We start from the raw sequence: 21,518 nt of genomic DNA, 5'->3' as shown, positions 1-21,518 counted from the left end.
TCTTCCCTTCCCTTCCCTTCCCTTCCCTTCCCTTCCCTTCCCTTCCCTTCCCTTCCCTTCCCTTCCCTTCCCTTCCCTTCCCTTCCCTTCCCTTCCCTTCCCTTCCCTTCCCTTCCCTTCCCTTCCCTTCCCTTCCCTTCCCTTCCCTTCCCTTCCCTTCCCTTCCCTTCCCTTCCCTTCCCTTCCCTTCCCTTCCTTCCCTTCCCTTCCCTTCCCTTCCCTTCCCTTCCCTTCCCTTCCCTTCCCTTCCCTTCCCTTCCCTTCCCTTCCTTCCCTTCCCTTCCCTTCCCTTCCCTTCCCTTCCCTTCCCTTCCCTTCCCTTCCCTTCCCTTCCCTTCCCTTCCCTTCCCTTCCCTTCCCTTCCCTTCCCTTCCCTTCCCTTCCCTTCCCTTCCCTTCCCTTCCCTTCCCTTCCCTTCCCTTCCCTTCCCTTCGTTCCTTCTGTTGTGTGTGCCACATGTTGCCTCCTCTCCTCTCCTCTCCTCTCCTCTCCTCTCCTCTCCTCTCCTCTCCTCTCCTCTCCTCTCCTCTCCTCTCCTCTCCTCTCCTCTCCCCTTCCTTCCTCCTTCCTTCCTTCCTTCCTTCCTTCCTTCCTTCCTTCCTTCCTTGTTTTGTGTGTGCCATGTGCTACCTTCTCCTTCTTTCCTTCTTTCCTGACTTCCTTCCTTTTGTGTGTTGTGTGTGCCATGTGTTGCCTCCTCCTCCTCCCCTCCCCTCCCCTCCCCTTCCTTCCTTCCTTCCTTCCTTCCTTCCTTCCTTCCTTCCTTCCTTCCTTCCTTCCTTCCTTCCTTCCTTCCTTTTGTGTGTTGTGTGTGCCATATGTTGCCTCCTCCTCCTCTCCTCTCCTCTCCTCCCCTCCCTTCCTTCCTTTCCTTCATTCCTTCTGTGTGATGTGTGTGCCACGTGTTGCCTCCTCTCCTCTCCTCTCCTCTCCTCTCCATTTACTAGAGCATTCGATAGAGATCGAATGCTCTAGTAAAAAGCCAGGTCTTAAGTGCTAGAGTAAAAGGTCCTAAGTCACGCGTGGCTCTCATATAGGGTGGCAAGGAATAATAACAATAATAAAGAAATAGTTTCCTGGTTTACACGTGTTATTTCCTGTTTGACTGTGTGGTCTTTCTTTGAAAGTTGTTGTGCTCCAGAAACTTCGTTTTTGTGCCCACAAACTATGTTAAATTGGTGGAGATGCTACAAGATATTCAATCATTTGTTTCATAAACTTTCCTCATGTGTTTAAGATAGAACCAATTAGGAAACGACATTGATAACCTAGGAACAGAAATCATGTTCCAGGGGAGGAGGTGTATCTGTTTGCAAAGAAAACAGGGGTGGGACAGCAGGTGGGAACACCTCTCTCCAATGTGATGGCAAATCAACTGCGGACTCCTGAATGGATAGTTGGCTAGTGTGTGATGGAGGTATCAATAATCATACTACCTTCATTGCCAAGGCAATCAGGGCCCCTTCGGTTGGCTGTCCCATCACAGTTGTCTTCCTGATCTCGGCATTATTGGCAACACAGCCAGCCTGAAAAAGATCAATTTATACATGGAAATGAGGTGACACATGGATGAATTAGATGTATGCACATAAACCTTGAGTCCTATCATGCAGGGATATCACTATGGGTTTGATGTGTGATGCTCAATGCAACAATGCTTAACACAAATCTAACTGCAGGTGCATCTACACTGTAGAATGGAGGCAGTTTGGCACCATTTTAACTGCAGTGATTCAATACTATGGGGATTGTAGTTTTACAACCAAGATTGCTAGGGCTTCGCCAAATTGCAAATCCTAGGTTCCCATTGCATTGAATTACATTTGTATCCAGCTAAAACTGTGCAGAAGAGAACTACATTAAAACATTCTTCCAGCATTCTCCAAAAATATTCCACCTCTTACATACTGGTGCACCGTCATTATGGAAGAAACTCTTTCAATAATAGTCACATTAGCCAAGCTTATGGAAAGATGGGAAGCATTGCGACCTACAAATTGGGGTCCAGCCTCGATTGGGAAAGCAAACAATGTGCATAATAGCGATAGGTTGTTCTGGGAGCAATTCCAAAAGGACTGGCAAAATGTCTGCATGAAATCACCACAGAAACACTAAAACAAAACAATAGTAGTAACACAGTTCTGCTTGGAATGCACCATGTTATCCAGTGATACCTAGATCCTTGGACAGCATCCAGATCATGAGTGGTAACAACAACTGGTAGGCTGTGAAATTGAAAGAGTTGTAAATTCTGTTCCATACCTCCACCAGCTTTCCGACAGAGATGTTTGAGAATTCTTTAACGATGTGTCTGGATGGCAAGAGGCACACCTTCCCATCTCCATTGTACCCAACTCCACTCACCTGGAAGAACACAAATGAAGACAAAGCTGATAAATCAGAGGGTCGGGACCCTGGAAAGGTTGCAAGGGAGTTTTTAGAGGGGTTGTCAAAGACCACCAGAATGTCTTAGGAGCCCCTTTGATAGAGAAGGCTGAAGATTTCTCTGCCTGTCTTCCTTTTCCTTTTGGGAAACAGACGGCGAATCCACCCACCAAAATTGTGCCTAATTTAGTCCAGATCCATCGTTGTTTGGGTTCACAGTGCTCTCCGGATGTAGGTGAACTATATCTCCCCTAAATCACTGTCAACTCCTCCCAAATCCTTCCAGTGTTTTCTGTTGGTAATGGGGGTTCTGTGTGGGAAGTTTGGCCCAATTCTATCATTGGTGGGATTCAGAATGCTACTTGATTATAGGTGAACTATAAATCCCAGCAATTACAACTCCCAAATCTCAAGATCTATTTTCTCCAAACTCCACCAGTGTTCACATTTGGGCATATTGGGTATTTGTGCCAAGTTTGGTTCAGGTCCATCTTTGTTTGAGTCCACAGTGATCTCTGGATGTAGGCAAGCTACAACTCCAAAAGTCAAGGTCACTGCCCACTAAACCCTTCCAGTATTTTCTGTTGGTTGTGGGAGTTCTGTGTGTCAAGTTTGGTTCAATTCCATTGTTGGCGGGATTCAGAATGTTCTTTGATTGTAAGTGAACGATAAATACCACTACAACTCCCAAATGGCAAGATCAATACCTCTCAACCCCACCAGAATTCAAATTTGGGTGTATTGAGTATCTGTACCAAATTTGGTTCAGTGAATGAGAATACATCCTGCATATCTGATATTTACATGACAATTGGGAAGTCAGATCTGGCCATGGTGGTCCACGCTCTTGTTACATCCCGAATAGATAACTGCAACGCGCTCTACGTGGGGTTGCCTTTGAAGACTGTTCGGAAACTTCAATTAGTCCAACGGGCGGCGGCTAGACTACTCACTGGAGCATCATACAGGGAGCATGCCACCCCCCTGCTATGTCAGCTCCACTAGCTGCCGATCCAGTTCCAAGCACAATTCAAAGTGCTGGTTTTGACCTACAAAACCCTTTACGGCTCCGGCCCAGCATACCTGTCCAAACGTATCTCCTTCTACGTCCCACCTCGGAGTTTAAGATCTGCTGAGGGGGCCCTGCTCTCAGCCCCACCTTTATCACAAGTGGGACTGGTGGGGACGAGGGACAGGGCCTTCTCGGTGGTGGCCCCTCGCCTGTGGAATGCGCTTCCCGGGAAAATTAGGACATCAACATCCCTCCTCTCCTTCAGAATGAAGCTAAAGACCTGGATGTGGGACCAGGCCTTTGGGTAAGCTGGCAGATGGACTAAGACAACCAATAATGACCAGAGTAGGAAAGGACAATGACGATGCTAAATGGTTTACGGACTTGGATTTGGTGAACATTGACCACAAGATGTTTTTATTGCTGCTGGTACACTGTTGATTGTTTTAATTAGTTATAACTGTGATTTTTATATGGTAAATTTGTGTATTGTGTATTGTATTGTGGGGAGCCCCCGGTGGCGCAGTGGGTTAAAGCACTGAGCTGCTGAGCTTGTTGATCGAAAGGTCACAGGTTCGATTCCGGGGAGCGGCGTGAGCTTCCGCTGTCAGCCCTAGCTTCTGCCAACCTAGCAGTTCGAAAACATGCAAATGTGAGTAGATCAATAGGTACTGCTCCAGCGGGAAGGTAACGGCGCTCCATGCAGTCATGCCGGCCACATGACCTTGGAGGTGTCTACGGACAACGCTGGCTCTTCGGCTTAGAAATGGACATGAGCACCACACCCCAGAGTCAGACATGACTGGACTTAATGTCAGAGGACTACCTTTACCTTTACCTATATTGTATTGTATGTTGTAATTGTTAGGCATCGAATTGTGCCTTATTGTAAGCCGCCCTGAGTCCCCCCTAGGGGGTTGAGAAGGGCGGGGTAGAAGCACCCCAAATAAATAAATAAATAAATAAATAAATAAATTCATGTCAGTAGCAACATTGCAGTTATGAAGTAGCAACGAAAATAATGTCATGGTTGAGGGTTGCCACAACACCAGGAACTGTATTAAGGGGTTGCAGCATTTGGAAGGTTGAGAAATACTGAGGTAAACGAGCCCATTGCAAAGCCAATTGACTCTTTTGAGGTCTACATTATGTAACTTTATGTAGGCTTAGCTATGTAATAGAGTCCAATGCTTAAACCAGCACAGTGAGTCGATTCTAAGATCTTCTGGGGAGGCCCTGCTCTTGATCCCGCCTGCATCACAGGCACGGCTGGCGGGGACGAGGGACAGGGCCTTTTCTGTGGTGGCCCCTCGGCTGTGGAACGCCCTTCCCATGGACATTAGATCAGCCCCTTCGTTAATGGTGTTTCGAAGAAAACTAAAAACCTGGCTGTTCGAACAGGCGTTCGGTTAAACAATGCAATGTACAGGGTGAATATAGGAAACGGAATTATGGAAGACGAATTGGATCACGATTCTAGTTACGAGACGTTAATGTGTTGTTATCAATGTGTCATTTTGTATATTATGCTGTTAATGGTTTTTAAATTTTGTATGCTGTTGGATTGACTTTTGCTCTTGTTGTAAACCGCGTTGAGTCGCCTACAAGGCTGAGAAATTGCGGTATACAAGCAAAATAAATAAATAAATAAATAAATTCTCAAAGACCAGGGTTTGACTCAAAATAAGGCAATGGCAATCCTGCCAAGAACAATCACGAGAGGCTCACCATAGTGTCATCATTAAGCTGCAAATGGCTTAAAGGCACTCAATGATGATAATAACATCGGCAGCAGATGCAAAGCTTGAATGCTTGGAACGTACCTCCGCTTTGAACCCATCTGATGTAACAAGTTGAGTGACGGTCATTTCGTTGGCTGTCAACGTGCCTGTCTTGTCGGAACAGATAACGTTGCAACAACCTGAGAAGAAAGCAGAGAACAAGCCAATAGTGACATTCCCTTGGTCAGATGGATTCAGAAGAAACTTGCCATCGTAAACTTTGGAAGGCATCAAAGGAGTTTGGAAGGGTTGAGAGCTTCTTTTGTGGCACAAAGAAGCCAATTCCACTGTTTCCAAGTTAGGACATCTAGGTCAGTGGTTCTCAACCTTCCTATTGCCACGACCCCTTAATAGAGTTCCTCATGTTGTGGTGACCCCCAACCATAAAGTCATTTTCATTGCTACTTCGTAACTGTCATTTTGCTACTGATATTAATTGTAATGTAAATATCTGATGTATTTTCATTTACTGGACCGACATCCCGCAGGGGACTCAGGGTGGATTACAATGTTCACTTATATGGCAAACATTCAATGCCATAGACAGACAGTCAGAGGCTATTTAATATTCCACTTTTCTGGCCGCTAGGGGAGCTGTCGCTTTCATCATCCATCTGCGACACTAATGAAGTACTTCCGCATTCCCCGCATGCTTTTGCTGGAGTGCTTTGCTGGAGTCTTTTTTATGGCCTCGTAAATTAGTTAAATTAGCCTCCCCACACATAAGTGGTACCTAAATTTCCTACTTGACAGATGCAACTGTCTTTTGGGTTGCAAGGGTCGACAACAAGCTACATAATTGGTCGGAAGCTCACTCCGACCCGGGCTGGCTTCAAACTCATGATCTTTCGGTCAGAAGTGATCTTAATGCAGCTGACACTCAGCCAGCTGCACAGCAGTCCTAACTAACTTGACTCTCTCATCAGCCAAAAGCAGGTCCACGCGTCTTATTGAAAGACTGAAATGTTTATGTTGGCTAAAATCTTTTTCATTTCATATACTGTACTAGCTGTCCCCCACCACGCGTTGCTGTGGCCCACATGGGGGTTCTGTGTGGGAGGTGTAGCTTAATTCTATCATTGGTGGGGTTCAGAATGCTCTGTGATTGTGGGTGAACTATAAATCCTGGCAAGTACAACTCCTAAATGTCAAGATTCTATTTTCTCCAAACTCCACCAGTGTTCACATTTGGGCATATTGAGTATTCGTGTAGAGTTTGGACCAGATCCATCATTGTTTGAGTCCACAGTGCTCTACCTGGATGTAGGTGAACTACAACTCCAACACCAAAAGACACTGCCCACCAAACCCTCCCAGTATTTTCTGTTGGTCATGGGAGAACTGTGTGCCAGGTTTGGTTCAATTCCATCCTTGGTGCGGTTCAGAATGCTCTTTGATTGTATATGAACTATAAATCCCAGCAACTACAACTCCCAAATGTCAAGATTCTATTTTCCCCAAACTCCACCAGTGTTCACATTTGGGCATATTGAGTATTCGTGTAGAGTTTGGTCCAGATCCATCATTGTTTGAGTCCACAGTGATCTCTGGATGTAGTTAAACTACAACTCCAAAACCAAAGAACACTGCCCACCAAAGCCTTCCAGTGTTTTCTGTTAGTCAGGGGAGAACTGTGTGCCAAGTTTGGCTCAATTCCATCGTTGGTGGAGTCCAGAATGCTCTTTGATTATAGGTGAACTATAAATCCCAGCAACTACAACTCCCAAATGAAAAAATCATACTTTTTTGAGTGATGGTCACTCCTTGTGTTGTGAGACGTTTTGTTGCCAAATTTGGTGTGATTTCTTTCATTGGTTCTTTTGTTTTTAAGGAACTCATTATGCACAGAGCATTTTTATATATATAGATTGTTCTTTTATGATCGGCTGCCAATGAAGGAAGGAGCAGATATTTTCAACACTATAGTCTTACCGCACAATCCCTCTGAAACACAGGAAGCATCAAAATTGGAAGAGGCAAAACTGGTGGTGACTCAGGGAACGATGGAAAGAAAGAAAGATGTGCAGCGTGACAATAAGATATATAAAGTCCGCAATAAAGAGCTGCATCAAAGAACCTGGGTACATGACATGGTCAATGAAATCTATGAGGCCAAAAGAAAGAAGATGGGCAGGGCATGGAACATGAATAAAAGGCAACTGATACACTTGTCAACTAACAAACTGGCGACCAAGAGACCATAAGCTACTCTAGGGCAGACCAATGGGGCAAATCAATGGTTAAGCTATTGAGCCAGAAATGGAAAGAAAAGCACAGGATCATATAGCTTGCTAAAAGGTAGATTTGCATGAAGCCCAAAGGAGGGGATCAACAACAAATTGGATAGGATAAGATTGTTCTTTCATGGTGTTTTTTTTTTTTTGCATGGGAATGCATTCTTGTTTTTTTTTTTTTCAACTCTAGTCTGGGTCCCCAACAGCCTGAAAGACCATGAACTGGTCCTTGGCTTAAAAGGTTTGGACACCCAGATCTAGGTTGAGAAGGTCCTCTCTCCATTGCACCCTGGTCCCTCTCCACTGACATACTTTTCCCTTACCGAGGGTTTCCACGATGGGCAGCTTCTTCACAATGACGCGCTTCTTGGCCATTCGCAAGACACCCAGCACTAAGGTCACAGTGACCACGATGGGAAGGCCCTCTGGGATGGCGGCCACGGCCAAACTGGGGACACAACCATACGTCAATGCTGTTAGATGATGATGATGATGATGATGATTATTATTATTATTATTATTATTATTACTTTATTTGTACCCCGCTAGCATCTCCCGAAGGACTCGATGCGGCTTACATAGGCCGAGGCCTCAAAACACAATACAACAAATACAATACCAAAGCAAATTAAAAACAGTTAAGCAAAATAAACAACAACAATAAACAATACATCAAGACACTATAAAACTGGGCCGGGCCAGAGTAATGGGTACAAGATTAAAAGTGCTGATGTGGCAGGAGGTATGTAGGATTATAAGTAAGTGCAATGTGCGGTGTGCGGTATCTTAGTTCTACTAAAGTGCTTCTAGGACTTGGTATTGGAGGTTCCTAATCTGAGAAGGCACATCGGAACAGCCAGGTCTTCAAGTTCTTTCTGAAGACTGCCAGTGTAGGGGCCTGTCTAAGATCTTTGGGAGGGCGTTCCAGAGTCGGGGGGCCACCACAGAAAAGGCCCTGTCTCGAGTCCCCACCAAGTGCGCTTGCGACGCAGGCGGGATCACGAGCAGGGCCTCTTCGGATGACCGAAGTGAACGCGTGGGTTCGTAGACGGAGATGCGGTCACGCAGGTAGGCTGGTCCCAAACCGTTCAGGGCTTTGTAGGTAAGCACCTGCACCTTAAATTGGGCTCGGAAAATAAACGGCAGCCAGTGGAGCTCCTTGAACAGGAGGGTTGACCTCTCTCTGTAAGGGGCCCCAGTTAGCATCCTGGCTGCTGCCTGTTGGACCAGTTGGAATTTCCAAGCCGTTTTCAAGGGCAGCTGGTGCACGAGTCTCAATTGTGCAAAAGCCCTCCCGGACACCGCCGACGCCTGAGCCTCAAGCATGAGTGATGAGTCCAGGAGGACTCCCAAACAGCGGACCTGTGGTTTCAGGGGGAGTGTAACCCCGTCCAGCACAGGTTGCCACCCTATACCCCGATCCGGGCATGGGCCAACGTGGGCCTTCCCTCCAAGTATTTTGGACCACAACTCCCACAATTCCTAACAGCCGGGGTACTGTTCCCCTCTCCCAAAAGTATGAGTTCCTCATTAAATATTCAGGCACCCATTTGTTTCTCGTTGATTTGGCAGAATGCTTAGCTAGACTATATTCAACTTTCAATTCCCCCCAGTAAAGTTTTGAGCAGAACTATTGTTTGATACTGTGCACTTTTCTTCCCAGACATCACCTAACCAGCTGGCGACTGTGTTTGATAAGAGGGCCGGATTCCATATAAACTATAAAGATACGTCCCACACGGTCTTTTGCGCTTTGGAGTAGATATGCCTGGCAAAAGCCAATATTTGAACAAAGAGCCACAAAGGTTTCATTGCTGGCGGAAAGGTGGGAAAGGGTGTGTATGCGGTCTACTGTGCCGCCATGTAGGAAGGCGAACTATTTATAACCCTGCTTGACATTGCAGGGAAATCCTGGATCCTGATCACAACTGCTTGGGGTGTTTGGAGAGGACAACATGGCAGAAGTCTTGAATACTGTTTTAGCTATGCTAAAACAGGTATTAATACAATAGTCACCTCATCACATTGAGGCATTTTCCAGTCATCATAGGACCCTTCAGCCTCTTTCCAAGCATGAAGAGGCATGGAGCTCATCACATGAGTTAAGCTACTTCTATACATCATGCATATCCCTCTGTGGTTGGAAAGAGGCAGAAGCATCCTGCAAGGAAGGAAGAGTCATTGAAGGCCTCTTTCCAAGCTTGGAGAGGCACAGAGCTCATCACATATTCCAGGGTTGAAAAGAGGCAGAAATGTCCTGAAAGAAGGGAACTCTGGACATGGACCAGCCATCCTGTCCAGAGTTCCTGTCTCTTATCATGCTTTACCTGCCTACCAGCGTGACTGCATCTCCGTCTATGAACCCGCACACTCCCTTCGTTCATCTGGAGGGGCCCTGCTCACGATCCCACCTACATCGCAAGCGCGGTTGTTGGGGACAAGGAACAGGGCCTTCTCTGTGGTAGCCCCCCGACTCTGGAACACCTTCCCCAAGGACATCAGACAAGCCCCTACGTTGGCAGTCTTTAGGAAGAGCTTGAAGACCTGGCTATTCCGGTGTGCCTTTCCAGAATAGGAACTCCAGCAATACGTCCCAGAAGCACTTTATTGGAGATTTACGATTGTCCGCACACTGCACTTACCCAAAAATCCTTATATTTCACCTGGCATACTCAGCACTTTTTAATCTGTACCCATTACACTTGGCCCAGCCTAGTTTTGTTGTGCTATGGTGTACTGTTTTTACAGTGTACTGTTATTGCATTAATGTTTTGATTTGCTTTATGGTTTATGTGTATTTGTTATATTGTTGTTTATTGAGGCCTCGGCCTTTGTAAGCCGCATCGAGTCTTTCGGGAGATACTAGTGGGGTACAAATAAAGATAATAATAATAATAATAATAATAATAATAATAATAATTTACTCCTATATTTTCAAATAAAAAACAGCTGGGATCAGAACCATCAGTTTCCTGTCCTGTTTCATTGCCCAGTCACCAGCAGTCTCTTGTATTCTATGCAGTTTGAAGAGGAACAATAGGATCCCATGGAAATAAGTGGTGTTAACCTGGGTCATGTCTCTTGCATCCTCTGGGCTTTGATGCAGAACTATAAGATCCCATGGAAAGAAGTGGTTTTAACCTGAATGACTGCCTCTTGTATCCTATGGCCTTTGAACAGTATGATTTCATATAAGTGAGTTAACCTTGATAACTGTCTCTTGCATCCTATGGGGTCCCATGCAGGTCAATAGAAACCCATGGAAAACAATGGTTTTGACTTGGTGCCAGTCTTCTTTAATGTAAGGGGCTTTGGGCAGGGCAAGGGATCTCTTGGTTTTTGGATATTGTTTTTTCCCTCCTGATTACATAACAAAAAAGTAACACCGACCTCATGATTAATGTAAGAGGAATGTATTGGCAGTTCTTAGGTTTCCATGTGTGAATGTTGACAACAGAAGAGGAGTGATTCTCTTTCCCTTCTCAACCTGATGAAGTCGTTTGACATCCATGTTGGATATGCTTTTGACTGAACTGTGGTTACTAGAAACTATAGATATGACCAAACACCATTAAATTACCAGATGTCTGGTCCCAACACGCCACAGAGCCAGGTTTGCTAGGTTCCTCAAGGTAACTTCATGGTATCTTTGTGGGAAAGCATGCCATAGAATTGTCTGCAGGACCCAACACATTACGGCTCCATGCATAAAGATAGTGCCACCTCCAGAAGTTCTGGTGGACCTTTATAATCAAAGAGTTGGAAGAGACCTCATGGGCCATCCAGTCCAACCCCCTGCCAAGAAGCAGGAATGTTGCATTCAAATCACCCCTGACAGATGGCCATCCAGCCTCTGTTTAAAAGCTTCCAAAGAAGGAGCCTCCACCACACTCCGGGGCAGAGATTTCCACTGCTGAACGGCTCTCACAGTCAGGAAGTTCTTCCTCATGTTCAGATGGAATCTCCTCTTTGTAGTTTGAAGCCATTGTTCCGCGTCCTAGTCTCCAGGGAAGCAGAAAACAAGCTTGCTCCCTCCTCCTACCTGTGGCTTCCTCTCACATATTTATACATGGCTATCATATCTCCTCTCAGCCTTCTCTTCTTCAGGCTAAACATGCCCAGCTCCTTAAGCCGCTCCTCATAGGGCTTGTTCTCCAGACCCTTGATCATTTTAGTCGCCCTCCTCTGGACACATTCCAGCTTGTCAATATGTCTCTTGAATTGTGGTGCCCAGAATTGGACACAATATTCCAGGTGTGGTCTTTAGGGGGCAACTAAGATGTCTTCTCCTCTGTCCTTACAGCTATAGATGCACAGATGCTGTGTAAATGTCTTTTGACCTCTCCAAACCATGAATTTTCCATGTCAGTTCCATCTAGGATCTTGGGCTACAGGTGTAACAATGTAAACTATTCCGGCCCAGCTTATCTGTCTGAACGTATCTCCTCCTATGAACCATCTAGGAGCTTAAAATCGTCCAGGGAGGCCCTGCTCTCAATCCAGCCTGCCTCGCAAGTGCGATTGGCAGAGACAAAGGACAGGGACTTCTCAGTGATGGCCCCCCAGCTATGGGACTCCCTCCCCAGGGATATTAGATCGGCCCCCTCCCTACCGACTTTCTGAAAAAAAAGGTAAAGACCTGGCTCTTTGAGCAAGCTTTTGAGAATGCAGCGGAATAGATAACATGGGACTATGAATGATGAACATGGAATGGCCAGACAATGTTATTGGATAACGTTTGTAACCCGCCTTGAGTCGCCGTATGGCTGAGAAAGGCAGGCTATAAATATCATAAATAAATAAATATACATAGGTAACAACAGTTGGTTTTGATCAGGTTGGTTTATTTTCCTGTCTGGTCCAATATTATCTGTTCTGATGGAGGACAGTTTCCTAAATTCTCAGGTTGAGGCTCTTTCAAATCAGTCAAAGATGCCGTGAACCAACCTCATGACTTTCTCTGGATGCAAAGTGGTTTTTCCAGCACGGAGCTAAACTCACTCATGCAAATAACTCATTAAATTTGGTATGCGGCCAAACCAGCTTGATGTACGTATATGTAGTTAAGTTATATATCCCAATGACTACATGTTTTACAAGATACCTGGGACATTTCCTTATACTGAGTCATCCAGGTACTTATCTGCTCAGCCTTGCCTATACTAACGATGGAGAACCTATGACCCAAAGTTCAGTTGCATCACATAGATTGAGGATGCCTATCTATAGCACAGATGGCATGTAGGAGTTTGGAAGAATATTCAAAAATATTGGGAAAGTGGCTGAAAAACATGAAAAATCCTGATAAGTGGTTTACTGCCTGAAAGTTTACTTCTGGAATGAACTTCCTGGTTTTTTTTAACCTGTTATAAGGAATGGGTGCTGGTTGCCAAAGCACATAGAAAGGGAAATCTCTACATTTTGTAAAATATGTTTGAAAATGTAGGAGTACTTCCTTTACTCCCAACCAAATATTGAGTGAACCAAGCATTTGAGAGAGATTGTGGAAATGGAAAGGGTCTGGAAGGGATATACATGTCATTTAAGGCCACCCAACCCATGGCCAATATCTTCTCCATTGCTATCATATTTTGGCTCACTCAATAAATGATGAAACTCTACATGTGAAGCATTAGTGTTGCTTATAAATCTCCATGTTCTATATTAAACATAGGAGCCCACGGCGGCGCGGTGAGTTAAACCGCTGAGCTACTGAAAGGTCAGCAGTTCAAATCTGGGGAGCAGGGTGAGCTCCTGCTGTTAGGCCCAGCTTCTGCCAACCTAATAGTTAAAAAATGTGCCAATGTAGATCAATATGTACTGCTCTGGTGGGAAGGTAAGGGTGCTCCATGCTGTCCTGCCTGTGGCCATATGACCTTGGAGGCATCTACAGACAATTCCAGCTCTTTGGCTTAGAAATTGAGATGAGGACCAGAGCACACAACTAGACTTAATGTCAGGGTGGGCATGTAGCCGGGGGGGGGGGGGGGGGCTCGTGGGGCTTCAGCCCCCTCCCCCGAAATTCTGATGGTGGTCCGCAAGAAGGCCTTACTGGTACATTATTTAAACTGTTATGTTTATTCATATCATGATCTGATCACCCTACTCAATATATCCCATATGCATGGGGGTATTGGGGTAACGATACAAAAGGTTTGCTAGGGTAGACCCTCTTTCTCTCAGACTCAGCCACCCCCCCCCCCCCCCCCCGAATCAAACTCAGCTCCCCCCGAAACAAAATCCTGGCTACGGGCCTGTGTCAGGGGAAAACCTTTACCTTTATATTCAACATGACTTCCACAGCCTTACCTCACTCCAATGGTGAACATGCTCAGAAGATGTTTCCCTTGCAACCAACCAATCAGCATGAGAAGACCTTGAAAGACAGAGAAAGCTGCCTTGAGTTCACCAACATGGTCCTGAATCAGTGAAGTAACCAGCTCATCTAATATGATTAAGGTAGCTTTGATCTTAGACCCATTTGTGTGACCACGACCATTAATATCACCATCACCATCAACGACTTAAATCTAGAAATAGTTTTTTTAAGATCTACAGAGACACTCGCTGGAACACCTCAGCAAGCGAGAGTCCAAAAGTGGCAGGCTCAAACCCAGAACCTCAACCAATGGCTGATACCAAATGAGATACTCCCTCCTGGGCACACAGAAAACCGGGCAACTTGGAAGGCACTGAACACACTGCGCTCTGGCACCACAAGATGCAGAGCCAACCTCAAGAAATGGGGCTACAAAGTGGAATCCACGACATGCGAGTGTGGAGAGGAGCAAACCACTGACCACCTGCTACAATGCAACCTGAGCCCTGCTACATGCACAATGGAGGACCTTCTTACAGCAATACCAGAAGCACTCCAAGTGGTCAGATACTGGTCAAAGGACATTTAATCAACTACCAAACTCACAAATTTTGTATTTTGTCTGTTTGTTTGCTTTGTTCTGTTAGAAATGTAATATAATTGACTGGTTGCCCTGACACGACAAATAAAATAAAAACCATCATTATGTATATCAATCTTTCCCCACTGATTAAACTCACCAATGATGCCAAAGGAAGCAAGTGTTAGCTGCTTCCCCAGTTTATCCATGTTTTTCTGGAGTGGCGTCTTGGGAGTCTTGATTCATTAATCCAAGGAAATAAAAGAAAGGGAGGGGGAAGAGAGGCAAAAGAAGGAAGGAATATCTTTTTAATATAGCGTGACATGATGGAAATTATTATATCATATCTCAGATATCCCTCATCCATTGGTTCATGGGTTTATTATTATTATTATTATTATTATTATTATTATTATTATTATTACAAAAAGATGAGTGCACAGCATACAAGATCCCTCTACTGGCTATTGTATTGGATCATTCGTCAGACACTTCCCAAGTGTCTAGGACTGTGTGATGTATCGGCAAATAATGCGTGCAGATCCCAGTAGGGTGGCCTTTTGCAGCTGACAGATGGTAATTTTGTCAGCGCCAATTGTTTTTAAGTGCAGGACAAGGTCTTTAGGCACTGCACCCAGTGTGCCAATCAGCACGGGGACCTTATTATCATTACAAAAGCACATTATGTCACAACAAACAAGATCTATATGCTGGATTTCATATCACAAAATCACAAGTCGAACACTTTCCAAGCGCCTAGGACTGTGTGATTTATTATTATTATTATTATTATTATTATTATTATTATTATTACTAGCTGTCCCCTGCCACGCATTGCTGTGTCCCAGTCTGGTGATCTGGAAATTAAAGTAATGAGAAAGTGTTGGTTACTAATATATGTAATTCCTTTCTGCTTGTGAGTAAACAGTATTTCTTGTTGTTTCTTTGTCAGTGTTGATGTGGAGAGTGTCTGGTTTGCCTACTCTGGAATATGCAACATATCACAGTCCTTCTTTAAGGGTCTCTTTCAAATCTACGATACTATATCTTTGTGTGTGTGAGAGAATTATATCTATCTATCTATATTTATGACTTGGTGGCTCTTTGTCAGGAGGGCTCTGATTACATTTTCTTGCCCTGGTGAAGAGAGTTGGACTGGATGGCCTTAAGTATTTTCTGTTGGTCATGGCGGTTGTGTGTGGGAAGTTTGCCCCATTTCTGTCATTTGTGGGTTTCAGAATGCTCTTTAATTGTAGTGAACTATAAATCCCAGTAACTACAACTCCCAAATGTCAAGGTCTATTTCCCTTAAACTCCATCTGTGTTCATATTTGAGCATATGGAATATTCGTGGCAAGTTTGGTCCAGATCTATCATTGTTTGAGTCCACAGTGCTCTCTGGATGTGGGTGAACTACAATTCCCAAACTCAAGGTCAATGTCCACCAAACCCTTCCAGTTTTTTCTGTTGGTCATGGGAGCCCTGTGTGCTAAGTTTGGCCCAATTCCATCATTGGTGGAGTTCAGAATGCCCTTTGATTGTTGGTAAACTATAAATCCCAGCAACAACAATTCCCAAATGACAAAATCAAATTTTTTTGAGTGGAGGACATACATTGGGTTGTTAGATGTCTTGTGTCCAAATTTGGTGTCAATTCCCCTAGTGGCTTTTGAGTTCTGATGGTATCACAAACGAACATCACATTTTTATTTATATAGATTATTATTATTATTAGCAGAGACATCTCCAGCTCATCCCCTGTTTGGGTATCAGCCAGCACGTCAACGACTTAAATCAAGACATAGTTTTCTTAGATCTACAGAGACACTCGCTGGAACACCCCAGCAAGCGAGAGTCCAAAAGTGGCAGGCCCAAACCCAGCACCTCATTTCATGGGTGATACTAGATGAGAGACTCCCTCCTGGGCACACAGAAGACTGGGCGACTTGGAAGGCGCTGAACAGACTGTGCTCTGGCACCACGAGATGCAGAGCCAATCTTAAAAAATGGGGCTACAGGGTGGAATCCTCGACATGCGAGTGCGGAGAAGAGCAAACCACTGACCACCTGCTGCAATGCACCCTGAGCCCTGCCACATGCACAATGGAGGACCTCCTTGCGGCAACACCAGAGGCACTCCAAGTGGCCAGATACTGGTCAAAGGACATTTAACCAAATACCAAATTTGCAAAATCTGTGTTTTTTTCCTTTTTCTTTTTAATCTGTGTGTTTGTTTTGCTCTGTTAGAAGTGTAACACAATGGTTGCTGATGGCACGATAAATAAATATTATTATTATTATTACCCCCGCCTTATCTCTCCTGCAGGAGGCTCAAAATGGCTTAACATAAAAGCATCAGCATACAATTTTAAATATGCAAATAATGCAAACATTAAAACAGGATCAAACCAGTTCTATAACATTCTCAGTTAAAAACCATCCAAACATATTCAGAGTTCAAAACCACAGCACATAAAGTGAAAGCGAGACCATTCCAGTTTGGAAACATCACTTTACAAGATACTACATCACAGATGACCCTCCACATTGATGGGTTTAACTTTTGTGGATTTGATTATTATTCAAGGATTAAATTAATATGGTCTCTCTGCGAAATACCTAGGTACTCTGGGATGACTCTATGAATGGCATTAATCATGGGATTTCTTTCAGAATGACAAAAATTGCAATGGAAGGAGCCCTCTCCATCCATGTCAACATGTCATATATTCTGATGGAAGCAAACACTTCAATGGCCACTCTAACAGTCTTCTATATGGATATTGTGTTACTTCTCATGGAGATATTACCAGGTTGAGTTGCATGACCCAAGCTCTTTTGCCACACCCCTTACCTCTTCTTCTTGCATCATTTTGAACACTTCTCCAAACTGTGAATTTTCACCTGTTCCAATAACAACGCCCTGAATGAGAAAAATACAGACAAAGTTCACGTCTTCCTTAAATTCTTACTCCAGATCTGCAAACTTTTACCCTGCATGAAAATATTAAAAAAGCAATGGCACTCCTCTACCAAGTTGTTTCCTGGACTCAAAGTTGTAGTTTTAGACATCTTGGTTTATGCACCAAATGATATAAGATGCAGAAAATCTGTGATTGGCATTCTTGATGTCTTGTTTATTTGGCTAAAATCAGTCCCTTTTGGATCAAGGTGAAGGTTTTGGATGGACAGAGTCCACATCCTATAAGGATACGTCACTGATACTTCACTTAAATCTCAAACATTCATATTTATTTATTTGTCGTGTCAGGGCAACCAGTCAATTATATTACATTTCTAACAGAACAAAGCAAACAAACAGACAAAATACAAAATTTGTGAGTTTGGCAGTTGATGTAGTAAATGTCCTTTGACCAGTATCTGGCCACTTGGAGTGCTTCTGGTGTTGCTGCAAGAAGGTCCTCCATTGTGCATGTGGCTGGGCTCAGGTTGCATTGCAGCAGGTGGTCAGTTTGCTCCTCTCCACACTCGCATGTCGAGGATTCCACTTTGTGGCCCCATTTCTGAAGGTTGGCTCTGCATCTCATGGTGCCAGAGCGCAGTCTGTTCAGTGCCTTCCAAGTCGCCCGGTCCTCTGTGTGCCCAGGGGGGAGTCTCTCATTTGGTATCAGCCATTGGTTGAGGTGCTGGGTTTGAGCCTGCCACTTTTGGACTCTCGCTTGCTGAGGTGTTCCAGTGAGTACCTCTGTAGATCTTAGAAAACTATTTCTAGATTTAAGTCGTTGACATGCTGGCTGATACCCAAACAGGGGATGAGCTGGAGATGTCTCTGCCTTGGTCCTTTCACTATTGGTTGCTACTTTCCGGCAGATGTCAGGTGGTGCAATACCGGCTAAGCAGTGTAATTTCTCCAGTGGTGTTGGGCGCAGACACCCCGTGATAATGCAGCATGTCTCATCAAGAGCCACATCCACTGTTTTAGTGTGGTGAGATGTGTTCCACACTGGGCATGCATACTCAGCAGCAGAGTAGCACAGCGCAAGGGCAGATGTCTTCACTGTATCTAGTTGTGATCCCCAGGTTGCGCCAGTCAGCTTTCGTATGATATTGTTTCTGGCACCCACTTTTTGCTTGAAGTTCAGGCAGTGCTTCTTGTAGGTAAGAGCATGGTCCAGAGTGACTCCCAGGTATTTGGGTGCGCTGCAATGCTCCAGTGGGATTCCTTCCCAGGTGATCTTCAGAGCTCGGGATGCTTCTCTTTTCTTGAGATGAAAGGCACATGTCTGTGTTTTGGATGGGTTGGGGATCAGCTGGTTTTCCCTGTAATAGGCAGTAAGAGCACCTAGAGCTTCGGAAAACTTCTGTTCTACCATCTCAAAGTTCCCTGCTTGAGCAGTAATGGCACGATCATCAGCATAGACGAAACTCTCTGTCCCTTCCGGCAGTGGCTGCTCATTTGTGTAGATGTTGAACATGGATGGAGCAAGCATTCATATACAGTGTGTCAATAATCCCAAAAGGAATATCTATAAGTTTTAGGTAGAACATTGCACTGCAGATTGGAGTGTTCTCATGGATAATCCAATGATCCATCCAGAACCTGAAGAACGTCCTATTTAGATTACTGATCTTGTTGCATAGGATGTTCTGAGATATCTATCTAATCCACAAAAAAGAACTTTCATTAACAAGGTTGACCACTTATGGATCTGTCCATAGATCCTGATAAATGTCCTAAACTTCATTGGAACCCACCTAATATGTTTCTAGGTAGGGCCTGGATTTTGGAGTCTTGTTGCTGATAAGAATTCTGCATCGTGCAAAACCGAAACAGCCAAGTTGTTAATGTCCAGTACTTCTATAAACAAGTGACCCATAGAAGGATGACATTTGCTACTCACTTTCCCTTTGCCATACCGCACGAGAGTTCCCATGAAGGCCACGTTGCTGAGGGTCATCATATCTCCAGGCTCTGCTAAGATATTGCCATTCTTAATACAGGGCTCTACTTCTCCCGTAAAACTGGACTCGTCCACCAAGAGATCTGTCACCTAGTGAAGGCAAAGAAGAATTCATTCCCACCATCCCTTCATCGTTTTGGTAGTCCTTTCTTTCTTAAAAAAAATGAAACTGAGAAATAAACACTGATATTGTTGTTTCTCCAACTGGAACTCAAGGTACCTCCAAGAATAGGAGGTGGACACCAAGAAAAGAGATCTAAGTCAACAGGTGAATGCATGTGGATAATGGAAGGTCTGCACTCCAATTGTCCATCTCCAGATTTCCAAATCCCAAAAGGTAAGAAGCATGAAGTCATATACTGCATTTGTATCATGTTGTCCAGTACCTCAATGAGCCTTAAGTCTGCAGGAACCCTGTCTCCCATGGAAAGGCACACAACATCTCCTGGCACCAATTCCCGAGCAAGAAAGTGCTGCAGTTTCCCTTCCCGCAAGCTGCATTTTTAGAGAGAGGTTAAACAAAAACAAAAGATTTTTAAAAGATAGATAATGCATTTTTAGACATTGGCTGTAAGCCTATTGTGTAAAACTGGTGGAAAATACTGCTCTAATGGACATAGGGAAGTAATGCTACCCCTCTATTCTGCTTTGGTTAGACCACACCTGGAATATTGTGTCCAATTCTGGGCACCACAATTCAAGAGAGATATTGACAAGCTGGAATGTGTCCAGAGGAGGGCGACTAAAATGATAAAAGGTCTGGAGAACAAGCCCTATGAGGAGCGGCTTAAGGAGCTGGGCGTGTTTAGCCTGAAGAAGAGAAGGCTGAGAGGGGATATGATAGCCATGTATAAATATGTGAGAGGAAGCCACAGGGAGGAGGGAGCAAGCTTGTTTTCTGATTCCATGGAGACTAGGACGCGGAACAATGGCTTCAAACTACAAGAGAGGAGATTCCATCTGAACACGAGGAAGAACTTCCTGACTGTGAGAGCCGTTCAGCAGTGGAACTCTCTGCCTCGGAGTGTGGTGGAGGCTCCTTCTTTGGAAGCTTTGAAACAGAGGCTGGATGGCCATCTGTCAGGGGTGATTTGAATGCAATATTCCTGCTTCTTGGTAGAATGGGATTGGACTGGATGGCCCATGAGGACTCTTCCAACTCTTTGATTCTATGATTCTACATGTGGGCACACATCTGCTGAAGGGTTTAGTGTGGGTCATGTGGAACTGAAAAGACATACTGAATTGTTGTTATTGTTGTTGTTATTGTTTTTGTCATTAATGTCCCACTTTATCTCCCCTGAAGGGGTTTCATACTGAAGAAGTGGAGTCATGACTATATGATATTTATGACGACGGGTGCATCATTCGCTTTTGTCCCTTTCTGATGGCAAACAAGCAATGGGTACAAATGAAGATAGGAAGCATGTGTTCTTTCTCTTACCATGATTCTCTTGCTTCTTGCTGTATATCTGTTGCTGATATCTGTTACCTACATCGTGAGTATATCTCTATATGTGCCACTGACTGATAGGAGATCAGGGGATGTGTATGTATACATTTGTACATAGAACAACGTGTCAAGATTAATAGGCTCCACTGTGAGTTTGGACGAAAAACTCCCCCGGCAAACAAAACACACAATAGCATATCAACACTCTCTTTCAGACTACAGCTCCCAGGCCCTTTAAGAGAGGAGGATGATCCCAATGTACTGCTTCCAAGATGCAAGCTTTCTTCTCCTTGGGTCTCTTTGAGGGCATCCAAATTCCTGCATATTTCCAATTTCCTATTCCTGGACTGCAACTCCAGATATATAGATTAGATAGAGATAGATAGGTAGGTAGATAGATCGATCAGGAGGACTGCTGGTAGTTTATTATTTATTTATTTATTTATTTACTTATATACCGCTGTTCTCAGCCCGAAGGCGACTCACGGTGGTTCACAACAAATAAATACAGCAAAAATTCAATGCTACAGTGTAAAAAACAGTTAACAACTTAACACATTACACAATTAATAAACAATTATTACAATAATCATTCACTATCGTCAGATCATCAAAAACATAATCCAGATTCGTCATCCATTGTTCCATTCCTATGTTCATTACCAATCATTGAACTAATTATTCGAACGCCTGCTCAGACAGCCAGGTCTTCACTTTTTTGCGGAATACCATTAGAGATGGTGCCGAGGAGCCACCACCGAGAAGGCCCTATCTCTCGTCCCCACCAGCCGTGCTTGAGAAGCAGGCGGGATCAAGAGCAGGGCCTCCCCGG

At 44.4% G+C, this 21,518-nt stretch overlaps 1 protein-coding gene across 1 annotated transcript in view; it reads right to left on the bottom strand.

Moving 5' to 3' along the window:
• The window catches only part of ATP2C2 (ATPase secretory pathway Ca2+ transporting 2), a 53,862-nt gene that overhangs the window by 19,232 nt on the left and 13,112 nt on the right, over positions 1-21,518 (bottom strand). The window contains 9 exon segments of the mRNA XM_060788468.2: positions 1,437-1,526; positions 2,263-2,364; positions 5,221-5,318; positions 7,736-7,860; positions 13,722-13,788; positions 14,472-14,547; positions 17,166-17,234; positions 19,174-19,323; positions 19,620-19,728. Of these exon segments, the coding sequence (XP_060644451.2) occupies positions 1,437-1,526; positions 2,263-2,364; positions 5,221-5,318; positions 7,736-7,860; positions 13,722-13,788; positions 14,472-14,547; positions 17,166-17,234; positions 19,174-19,323; positions 19,620-19,728 (886 nt within the window).

This window comes from Anolis sagrei, chromosome 8 (genome assembly GCF_037176765.1).
Source record: "Anolis sagrei isolate rAnoSag1 chromosome 8, rAnoSag1.mat, whole genome shotgun sequence".
Classification (NCBI taxonomy): domain Eukaryota; kingdom Metazoa; phylum Chordata; class Lepidosauria; order Squamata; family Dactyloidae; genus Anolis; species Anolis sagrei.
The sequence above is the reverse complement of the archived record's forward strand: the minus strand, read 5'-3'. Positions and strand labels throughout refer to the sequence as shown.